Source organism: Dromiciops gliroides, chromosome 2, assembly GCF_019393635.1.
Source record: "Dromiciops gliroides isolate mDroGli1 chromosome 2, mDroGli1.pri, whole genome shotgun sequence".
NCBI lineage: Eukaryota > Metazoa > Chordata > Mammalia > Microbiotheria > Microbiotheriidae > Dromiciops > Dromiciops gliroides.
In genome coordinates this window covers 272,806,329-272,818,495 of record NC_057862.1, presented here as the reverse complement: position 1 = coordinate 272,818,495, position 12,167 = coordinate 272,806,329, and the positions used below count along the sequence as shown (strand labels likewise).

Sequence of the window (12,167 nt, the reverse complement as noted above, 5' to 3'; positions counted from 1 at the left end):
CAGAAACGTGATTACAGGCTGGTAATTTTTTGTCTAGCACTACTTATGAAACTACCTAATAATGTGAAGTGGAGTTTTAATCTGCATTGCTGGAAGGAATACTCTCATCATCAAAACAGAAGACCACTTGAGATATTTCGGTATGTTCACTTTATTTGTTTATAATTTAACTGTCTCCTTTTCTGTTGTCAGGACATCACTGGTCTTTTCTTTTGCCTTTTCTTGATGCCTTTCGATAGGAGCCCATCCTTCTCTTTCCAACTTTTTACTTCTAATCTACTGTAGTCTAGGGAAACAAATTATTCAGCTTGTTAAAATTAATTTTTCAAAATGAGGATATAGAGACTAAGAAAAGATCTTGTGAACTTCCTCGCATTACACTGGGAATATCCTACAGCAGCCTAATCTCTGTCCAGATAGTCCTAACACTTCTGCAATGAATTACTTACTGCTAGTTCTATACCTTAAGGTATCTTCAGGTTCCTGTCCTGCAGTGGATCCTGCACCCATGTATAGTATAAGCCTAGGCCTAGGCTTAAATGTTGCTCTATCTCCTAATGAATATCCTCATTGTAGGTAGATTCCATTCCCTTAGGAATGAATGAATAATGTATTTATTTATTTTGGGCTGGGCAATGAGGGTTAAGTGACTTGCCCAAGGTCACACAGCTAGTAAGTGTCAAGTGTCTGAGACTGAATTTGAACTCAGGTCCTCCTGAATCCAGGGCTGGTGTTTTATCCACTGTGCCACCTAGCTGCCCTTGAATAAAGTATTTATTAAGTGCTTACTATGTGGAAAGCATTTGTTGAGCTCTAGGAATACAAATAGCAAAGTCACTCCCTGTTCTCAAGAAACTCACATGCTAATGAGGGAACAAAACACAAATGGAATGTTTCAGCTTCAAATCAGATAGAAAGGATTGCCACCAACCAAGAAAGAAGTAATCTCTGGAGTCAGCCCTCCACCCCAATCCAGACAGAAGTTCCTCTCAAGCTACAGCAGTCCTTTCCTAGTTCCTCGACACTCAAGAAAAGATACCTACATGCAATTTACTCTTTGCCTAAATGTTGAGCTTCCCAGATGAGTCTGCAAGTGCCTTTTTTGAGCTCATTTCCTTAAATCTCCATTCTTCCTGCTTTTCAGATCATTAGAGAATCTGATTAATTCCCATATGAGAAGCAGAGAGCCTCACATTTCTAATTTGTAACAGTCTCCAATATGTGTCAAAGTGTTTGGTCAATTTCTTTCTGCCTTTTGACTTTTGTTCTTCTCAATCACATGTCCCCAAGTGAAATGTATTTGAAATTGCTTTACAATGGTGGCATACCATTCATATGGGCATAGCTAAACAAACTTGTTTCAGAGAAACATAAGAAGACTCATATGAACTGATGCAAAATGAAGGAAACAGAACTAGGTAAGTAATATACACAATGACCATAATACACTATAATATAAATGGTGTGATGAAATAATGGGATTGAGCAGATACTCAAAGACCCACCTGGAGATTAATCTATACTGATTGAATCAAGTGAGAGTGATTGACTGCTGATTAAGCCTACTTCAAGTTAATTGGATTGTAATCACACCTGGCTATCTCTTACTTTAATAAATGTTTAATGCCTAAAGACTGGTGCTGAAGCTTCTGATTTAAGTCGACCACAATTTAGATTTTAAACATCACAATGGAAATAACTTTCCCCCCCCCAAAAAAAAAAGAAAAAGAGGAAGGAAAAGATGAAGGGAGAGAGGAAGGATAAGAAACTGGACACTTTAACTAAGATTGGCCCCAAAGAAGAGGAAATGTACTTTCCCATCTTTGCAGAGGTGAAGATTATGAAGAAAATTATATATACTGTCAAATTCAATGAGTTGCTTAGTTTTACTAAACTGTTTTTATTTTCTTTGTCATAAGAGATGGTTCACTAGGTAGAAGAAGTGGAGAGATATATTCAGAAATTAGGGTGAACCAGAAACAAAAGATATCAATAAATATTTAATTTTTTAAAAAATTATGGCAACATCCCTCAAAATATCCCATGGCCTATTCAATGGCTGCTGTCTAACGATTTAGCCTCAGTTTTGGGCATAATTTGGAAATGGTTGAGATGAGAAATGTGGGCACAACTGTAAGAATGGTAATGATGTAAGGAAGGTCACTTACCCTCACTCCAGAAAAATATTTCATGCTGTATCATGATGCCAGGTATAACATAACTTTTTTTCAATAATGTCCTGCTTATTAATATCAAGCTAAGCATAAAACAGAGGTATTTTGCTTATTAAAGTCATTTGTCACTATCAGAGAAGATTTTGTAAAGGTGCAAGGCTACATTCTTTGAAGAATTATCTTGACACTAGCTGTGTGACCCTGGGCAAGTCACTTAACCTTCATTGCCCCACCAAAAAAAAGAAGAAGAATTATCAAAGGGCAATAGAAATGGCCATGACATGCATGAATAAGCTGTAACATATTATAAATGAGCTAATGCACAGAAATGGAGTAAAGGATGTCAATACAGAAAAGTGTGAGTGGCTCAAAAAGCCTTTGATATGTAAATAATATTTGTTTTATGTTCATTAAAAACACAAAAAAGCACAGGGTTAAAATAACATTTCCTTACTATGATAAAATGGATTAATCTAAAGCCAAAAGCTATCAAAGAGAAACATCCATAACTTTCCCAATAAGATAAAGTATGGAGAAATTTGTAGGATATTTCTAGGAATGGATGTTTTTTAAGATGGTTTGTGAGCATCTATAAAAGGAAGTTCTGATTGCAAAGAGTCAATGTGGCTTCATCAAAAACAGGCCATGACATATTAACTTTATTTCCTTTTTGGACAAGGTTATTAAACTGGTAAATTACCATATGCTATAGATATAGTCTGTCTAGATTTTAGCAAAGTATTTGGGGGGAGAGGGGGAGAAGAGGCAATGAGGGTTAAGTGACCTGCCCAGGGTCACACAGCTAGTAAGTGTCAAGTGTCTGAGGCCAAATTTGAACTCAGGTCCTCCTGAATCCAGGCCTGTACCACCTAGTTGCCCCCTTAGCAAAGCATTTACTAAGATATTTAATGTTTTCCTTGTGGAAAACAGTAAGATATGGACTAGACTGTAATACAATGACACAGATTTGGAACTGTTTCAAAGAATAGTTGTTAATGGGATCTGTGCTAGGTCCTATGCTGTATAAACATTTTTTTCAGTGATTTGGGTAAAAGCATAGATGGCATGCTTGTACAAATAGCACTAAGCTGGGAGGGATAATGAATACATTCAGTGATAGAAATGGGATCCAAAAAGATCTTGACAGACTTTGCCATTGGATTTAATCTAATAAGGTGAAATTCAGTAGGGAAAAATATAATCCAATTTCACAAGTATTGGACTGAGAAGGTATGGTTAGACAATAATTTGTCTAAAAAAAAGATCTGGGGTCTTTAATGGACTACAAATTCCATATGGAAGAGTAAGGAGATGTGACAGCCAAAAAAGCTAATGCAATCTTGAGCCACATTATTTCCAGGAATAAGAAGGCAATAGTCCCTTTTTATTTTTCATTGATCAGACTACATATAGATAACTATATTCTATGGATGACAGTTGAAGAAAGGTATTACAGAGAGTGACCAGAGAGCCACAGCCATATTGGTGGAGGACCTTAAGAGCATATGAAGATGAGTTGAAAGAACTGGATATGTTTAGTCTGGAGAAAAGAAGATTCAGGAAGGGTGTGATAACTGTCCTTCAACATTTGAAGGACTGTCATATGGAAGAGAGATTATTATTGTGTTTGGCCCCAAATGGCAGAACCAGGAACAGTGGATGGAGGTTTCAGAGACAAATTTGAACTTAATGTCAGGAAACAATCCCTGATGATTGTTGTGGTTCAGTCATGTCTAACTCGTTGTGACCCCATTTGTGGTTTTCTTGGCAAAGATACCAGATGGAGTGGTTTGCCATTTCCTTCTCCAACTCATTTTACAGATGAGGAACTGAAGCAAACAGGGTTAAGTGACTTGCCCAGGGTCATACAGTTAGGCAAGATTAGAACTTGGGAAAATGAGTTTGCCTGCCTTCAGGCCCATCTCTCTATCCATAGTACCACATAATAATTAGAGCTACCCAAATGTAGAATGATCTGTTTTTGGGAGGTGATAGTTTTGCCTTCAATGAAGGTGTTCAAGGACAGGCTGTGTGACCATTTGTCCTTTATGCTATTCTGGGTATGGGTTGGACTCAACAGCTGCTGAGGTCCCTTGATTCTGAAATGAAAACATTGATGGAGTTTCATCTCACATCATGAACATTGGTTAAAAAAAACAAACTCGAAACAGTTAATGATTGAAGAGCTATGTGAAGACAGGTATATTGATGGGATGCACTCTTGGTAAAGCTGTGAAGTGATCCTTCAATTTGTAATTACCCAAGTATCAACTAAGCTGCCCATATACCTTGACCCAGCAATCATCTATATCGTGAGTCACTCTAGTAGGCTGGATTAAGCAGGTCAGTCAGTTGCAGAGTTGGCTCCTCAAGAAGGCTCTGCTGCTCATAGACTGGACCTGGCAGGCTGCCCAGCCCCTGGACAGTTGCTGCCAGACTGGACTAGGCAGATCACTCAGTTGATGGGCTATTCACAGGGTCTTTGCTGGAAAGGTCAATATACTGGACTTCTTGGACTGGACTTCAGTGGGTAGCAACAGGTTTTTATCACCTCTAGTCTCTGGCTCAGTCAGGTGTTATAGTTCTTGTTTCAGGTGCATTATTACAGTGCTCCTCAATCCTTAGCCAAGGATTTGCAAAAGCCTCTTCTTTTTGAGTCCCACTTCTGACACATACTGCCTGGGCAACCTCAGTGATTCAGGCAACTCTTGAAGAATTAAGTTGCAGAAAAGATGCTAACCTGTATTTGTAGAGGGAGTTTTCCATATCAATAAAATCACAATATATAGTCCCTATATCTGTGTGTGTGTGTGTGTGTGTGTATACACGTTTCAAGACTAGCATTCTGCAGTAGCAAAATCTACTCCCCAGATGATGTCATAAAGGGAAATGAACAGTTTTCAAAATAAATCAAAATGCTCAACAACCATGTGACAAAATGCTCCAAATCATTAGTATTCAAGTTCAAAGGACTCTGAAGTTTCACATCACCATCAGAAAAATTAACGAAGATGAGAAATGACAGAAATAGTCAATGTTAAAATGGTCCTCATAAAAAAAATGGTTGCTATAAACTGGTATAACTATTCCGGAAAAGAATTTGGAATTATGCAAGACAAATTACTATCCCCTGAACCATAAAAAAATACCTCAAATAGGAAGTTACCATATATACAAAAATAATTAATAGCAGCACACTTTATAGTAACAGGAAACAAAACAAAGCAAAAAGCTGGAAACAAAGTGGGTATCCATTCACTGAAGAATAGCTAAAAGATAGAACAAATTACAATATTAAGAATATAAGAATTCAGTGAAACTTGGAAATACTTTTATGAACTTATGCTGAGTAAAGTAAGTTGAACTAAGAGAACTATATATGTGTGTGTGTGTGTGTGTGTGTGTGTATATATATATCTATATATATATATATAAATGGAGAGAGTTAATTCTCAATATTCCTACGTTTAACTTTTGTGACTTCAAGCATTCACATGATTTTATTAGTAACCTCATTTTCACTTTTGATTGGCAGTCAGGCACATTTGTGGCTATGCACAGTAGAGAAAAACACAAAGAGGTTCAACAGGCACAAGTTTGTGGAGTGGCTGATATCCTACCAGGTGCTTCTTTGGTCTTGTTCGCCCTACTATCATAAAGAGCTCCCTGTACAATTGTTGCATATTTTCATTGTTTGCCTTTAAAAGTCAAGTTTTATGTTACAATTATGCCCCCAAAGCATAGTGCAAATCCTTTGGGCTCTATGCCCAAGCATGCAAAATTTAGTGGCTGAATGAGAAAATAAAGGCATTAGATAAACCTCATGCTGGAATATCTACAGCTGCTGTCAGCCACAAGTTTAGTGTTAATGGACAATTCATTATACAGGCATACCTTGTTTTATTGCTTCACTCTATTGTACTTTGCAGATATTGCTTTTTTTTTTAACATATTAAAGATTTATGGTAACCCTGTGCTGAGTAAGTCTGTCAGTGCCATTTTTCCAAAAGCATATGCTCACATCATGTCCCTGTGTCATATTTTGGTAATTCTCAAAATATCTCCAACTTTGTGATTATTATTATATATGTTATGGTGATCTTGATCAGTGATCTTTGCTGTTACTATTGTAATTATTTTGTGGTGTCATGAACTGTGCCCATATAAGATGGTGAACTTAATTGTTAGATATCGTGTATATTCTGAAAGCTCCACCAACCAGCTGTTCCTGTCTTTCTACCTCTCTTTAGCCCTTCCTATTCCCTAAGTATATGTGGATGTATACAATACATAATCAATTCTCCTCCCAGTGCCTTCCTTTATATAGGGCAAAAACTTGACCCTCAGATCACTTCAATTGGCATTGCTGCCCTGCTTAGTTTCACCTCCAGGAAACAAGGTGCTCCTCCCAGGATAGTTAGTCACTTCTAAATTTACCACCGAGCCACTAGCTCAAGCCTTGATTGACTCCACTTCCCTCAGCTTCTTCTCTTCTGTGTTGGGAGGGTTAAAGAGTTGTAATACCAAACTCCTCCCAATGCCTTTCCTTTATAAAGGGCAGAAATGAAAACCTTCATAGCCTCTATCTAAATGATAAATAAAACTTAGAGCTGGTTAAAAAGAAGCTATAGACAAACTATCAGCTAATCTGATCCAAGACAAATGAGGGGGAAACCAAATTGCCAATATCAAAAATGAAAAGGGGGGCAGCTAGGTGGCACAGTGGATAGAGCACTGGCCCTGGAGTCAGGAGGACCTGAGTTCATATCTGAGCTCAGACACTTAACACTTACTAGCTGTGTGATCTTGGGCAAGTCACTTAACCCCAATTGCCTCACTAAAAAAAAAAAAAGAAAAAGGAGAATAGGAGAATTCACAATTCATGAAGAGAATATAAAGGAAGTTATTAGAAAAAAATTACCCAATTATGCAGCAGCAAAAATGACAAATTAAATGTCTGAATTTTTAATAAATGTAAAATATCCTTATTATCAAAATAAGAAATAGTGAATTTAGAGTACCCAATTTCATAAAAAGAAACTGAACAAGCTATAAATGAACTCCCAAGGTGGGGAGGGGGGAAACCTCAGGACCAAATGCCTTACAAATATAATATGTGATCTGGTAAACACACAGACCCCATCAGCTCGCTTGCTTGATGCCACTTTTCCACAGAGAAGATTTTAAGGAGATTGCTAGTTCTTGCTGTATTTTTGAAGCAAATATCCCTTTGTAAAAGTTCATTGATATTAAGTGGTTAGATTTCACTGGGGTACTGCTTATTGACCCCTAACCATGGGTAGAACACAGCAGGAGGGAACTTGAGCTAACAGCAATAAAGAAAAGGTAACACTGAGGGGGCAATGTCACTGGCCTTGCCCTTGGTAAGAAGATCAGAGCATACATCTAAATGATGTAGTAATTTCAACCCCACTCACCCCAAACTGCACCCATCCTGGCTAGTCTGAGTTGGGTCAGTGGCAGCCCCATTGTTACAACTTACTCAAAGGGTCCTAGGGGTAACACTAATGTGGAGGAAATATACATCCATCCTCATGACTCTAGGATTTGAGCCCCTACCCTTGTACTTCCAATTTATACAAATCAGCCACAATAAGATCACTAACTCTTTTTTTTTCTTCAGGGTAATGACGGTTAAGTGACTTGCCCAGGGTCACACAGCTAGTTAAGTGTCAAGTGTCTGAGGCCAGATTTGAACTCAGGTCCTCCTGAATTCAGGCTGGTGTTTTATCCACTGTGCCACCTAGCTGCCCCATATCACTAACTCTTAAGTGTGAAACATTTACTAAACTCAAAGTCAAAAGCAAAACTAATCTTAGGATACATTATTAAATGATAAATAGAAAGCAAAAGCAGGAATAATCAAAATATAATAGTCCACTCATAAATCAGTCATAATCTTCTACCAATGCATGCAGTATCCATTGGGAAGGGGCATAAGCATATATAAAAGCTAGCAGTGAATGAAAGAAATAGGGAAACCACATGCCTGAAACAAATCACAACTCTGGACTGCAGATAGGGATGTCAGTGTCCTCTCTAGGGAAGTCTGTACCTTGTGTCATTGATTCTTCTAAGCCTCTGTGCTTACTGCTAGATGAAGCTGCTTCTCTTGAGCCACTGATTCAGTGTTAAGTTCTAAATCCAGGATTCACAAAGCTACCTGGGTATGCTCCCTCTTTTAGGCACTAAGGTAGCATGGCACTTTTTCATTGAAAAGCAATTCCCTTGGGGGTAGCTAGGTGGCGAAGTGGATAAAGCACTGGCCATGGATTCAGGAGGACCTGAGTTCAAATCCAGCCTCAGACACTTAACACTTACTAGCTGTGTGACCCTAGGCAAGTCACTTAACCCCAATTGCCTCACCAAAAAAAAAAAAAAATGATCTCAGACGCTTGACACTTACTCACGGTGACCCTGGGCAAGTCACTTAACCCTCATTGCCCCACCCCCTCCCCCCCAAAAGAGAGAAAAGAAAAGAAAAAAAGAAAAAGAAAAGAAAAGCAATTCCCTTTAATCCTGGCATCTGCAAAGCTATTCAGGCTTTGAGATTTCCCTTATGGAGACACAGAGTGAAGTAAAGGGTAACATAAGCAAGGCTTTGAGATGTCACACCTTTCTCCAGTTGTAGGAGACACTAGAGACAAGGCAGCCTTTCTCCCAACCAGCTCTTCACCTATAGCAGAGGATTTTCCTTTTCTCCAATCATCTCTTTCAAACAAAAGTTCGATAAATCAATAACAAAACCTAGAGTCACAGGGCCCCAGCTTCTGTCAGCCTTTTGGCTTTGTCTCAACTCTTTGGGTTTCCTTGTTCTACCTTCTGATATCTCATCTTCTATAAGTGGCTTCTCTCATCAGCTTCTCTGATCTCTCTCCTGTACTCAGATTTTCTTACTAATAATCCTTGGTCATAGAAAAAAAGGAAATCTGCAGTATACCCTTCTTGACAATGCTAAGATAATTAATTTTCTAACTGAAAGTGCTTTAATAAGCAATTTTAATTTTTCCATAGTTTAAAAAAAACTGTTTTAAATGTCTGATTTTGAAACCCAGAAATTAAATATTAAGGACATGAGATTGCATTCTTTTTCCAAAATGTTTTCCTAAAAATGAATTTAAAACAATTCATCTTCAACTTATATGTAAAATAGTTTTAAAAGTGTTTTGCTAATTCATATGCTTTTAAATCATTTCTTTGACAATAAGGGAAGCCAGATTAAAAAAAAGACTGAAATTTAACATCAGCTTGGTTAGAATTTAGATAGTTGCTTTTGTATCTGACCATTACACTTCATAATCTTTGAGTACAGAATACTCATTTACATATTGATAACTTTATGTTCTTTCCAACTCATTTATTTTTATTTTATTTTCATTTTTAAAAGATACCTATGTTTAGTTCAACAGCTCATAATGTAAAGTGAAAATTCAGTGTTTAACATAAACCATTCAGTTAGAAATCACACTGTGAAAAATTTGTCTTTAGTAATAAAGATATGAAAAAAGAATATTTACCTTTTTTGTAGAAATCAGGAGGTCATAAATTTTAATTTGAAGTAAATATTCAAGTATCTGAGACTCATGTGTATCTTCTGCTAATTATTAAGAAAGAAAAGATGTTTATATTTCAAATTATATTGCTTGTAGATCTGTTTTTCTTCTATAATTGTCTCATAGAATAGAGAATGATTCTTATTGTTTGGGGAATGTTATTTTAAAGTGATGCCCTGACGAGAGATCCTTGTCTAAAAGAATATAAATAGGACAGCTAGGTGGCACAGTGTATAAAGCACTGGCCCTGGAGTCAGGAGTACCTGAGTTCAAATCCGGCCTCAGAAACTTGACACTTACTAGCTGTGTGACCCCGGGCACAAGTCACTTAACCCCCATTGCCCCGCAAAAAAATAAAAAAATAAAAAATTAATTAAAATTAAATTAAAAAAGAATATAAATATCCCAAGAACTATGGACTTCAACCTGAGCAGGTACAGGAAACATTGATAATGTTTTTCATTGTTATTATTGTGTAGAAATGATTCGATTTGTAATGTCCTTCCTCATTAAATCTTGTAGTTAATTTTATTGACCATATCTATGAATAGATAAGGAGAATTTTGTTCAGTTTTTGTTTCTATCATCACTTTCTTTCTCCCATTCAGTTCTTTGTTTTTGCTTTCCAGGTAGGTCCCATTTTGTACCTCTCTGATTATTGGGCCACTTCATGAAGAATTTTTTAAAAAGAGAATAAATTGTTAAGTCGATCTTTGTCAACCTCAGTTTTCTCATTTGTAAAATGGGGATAATAATAACACCCCCCCCAGTGTTATTGCAACAATAAAATGAGATAATATTTGTAAGTCATTTTGCAAATCTTAAAGCATTATATACATGCTAGCTGTTATTATTATTATTATTAAATTTTTTATGGGGCAATGGGGTTAAGTGACTTGCCGATGGTCACACTATTATTATTAATTACAAAGGTTGTATCTTCCATCACCCCTTCATATCTTTTTCCACCTGGGAAAAACTATAATTCCTATCAGCTCCCTTGCCAATAAGGGGCTACACCATCAACAGCAGTAGAGTGGAAGAAAGGGTTCCAAGGTTGCTAAAAATCAGTTTTTAGTTTATCTATAAATAATAACTTAGCTACAAGAATTCTAAATGTGACATCATTGTCTAGTGACAAAAGAGTAAAAATACTGGTGAAGGAACTGTTTCACGTCGATCTTGATATTCTTTCTATATATAATGCCAAAAGCCAAAAGGAAAGTTACAGCTAAATGTAAGAGTGATTTAAAAGTCTTCCTTGGAGAGGCAAATGAAGTTAGAGATGGTTTTTATCATGTTTTCTAAGGCAACAAGAAACATTTGGGACATTTGGTTGTTCCATATTATAGTACTCATGGTAAGCATTTGCAAAAAGACCACCATAAAAACTGCTAAACTATATGTTGATTAATTTGAATAGTTTTATTAAGTCTAATGTAGCTGCTCCCACAAGGTTCCAGGTACTAATTTTTTCCTAGAAAACATCATGGACATGGTGAGTACTAAATACTGTCAACAAAAATGAGATTGACTGTATTTTAACAGATAGAAATCAATTCTTTACTGATGTGGGAATTATTCATACATCAGCTTTCTATGTATTGCCAGATCACAAATTTGTTAGAGAGAGGATCAAAATTAACACAAAGGTAAGAGAAGAATAAAAATAAGAAAATATGTAGCATGTGAAGAAACAGTTCCAATGTGACCCATTTTAATAAACTATTGATCCTTACAACTGTGCTAGTTAAAATTCTAAATGTGGGTTCTAATCTGCCCCCCCCCCCAGTTTTAGGGGGAAACTGACTAAAATCACTGATAAACGAGTTTAGAATTTTTTTAAGGGTTTATTGAAAGATAGTAAAAGAAAGAGAAAGATTGAGAAGAGATTTCTTATAACCTGGCAATCCTAGCCTTCCTAATCTCCCACTTCTGAAGTTCCCTGCCACCATGCTGATGTCTCGAAGCCAAAAAGGAAGCACAGTTCCACTAGCGTCTGCTTCCTCCTTCGTGTCCCCATCCCAGAAATGGGAGGCTCCTCAAGTTGATTGACTGGTAGCTTTGATAAGCAGTACCCATGAGCCATCATCACTTCCTGATGCCAAGGACCTTGATTGCATGGTATGGCTTGCCCTCAGAGGCCTTCTCCTCATGGTGGAAATTTTCTACAATAAATCTCCAGCAGGTGGCATCATTCCAATCGTTACACCCCCAATAAGAAATGAGTGGTGTAAGGGAATCAATATGTAGATTATAGTAATTTCCTAGAAAAAAAGTCTAATGTGTCAATTGCCATAGTAAGAAGATCAAAAGAACCTATAAACACCTTAGATTGACAAGTGGAGAGATATGCCAGCAAAGGGCAACTCTATTTTAGAATATAAATTCTCATAGAGGAGGATGGTGGAAGATTTTA

General features: G+C 36.9%; 1 protein-coding gene across 8 annotated transcripts in view; it reads right to left on the bottom strand.

Annotated features, from left to right (window-relative positions):
• The window catches only part of MIA2 (MIA SH3 domain ER export factor 2), a 119,302-nt gene that overhangs the window by 88,294 nt on the left and 18,841 nt on the right, over positions 1–12,167 (bottom strand). For 7 of the 8 annotated variants that reach the window (XM_043988254.1, XM_043988258.1, XM_043988256.1 and 4 more), the window contains exon 6: positions 9,713–9,792. In XM_043988254.1, coding sequence (XP_043844189.1) covers positions 9,713–9,792 — 80 coding nt within the window. The remainder of the gene's footprint in view (positions 1–9,712; positions 9,793–12,167) is intronic. The other variant, XM_043988255.1, reaches the window with a different exon arrangement.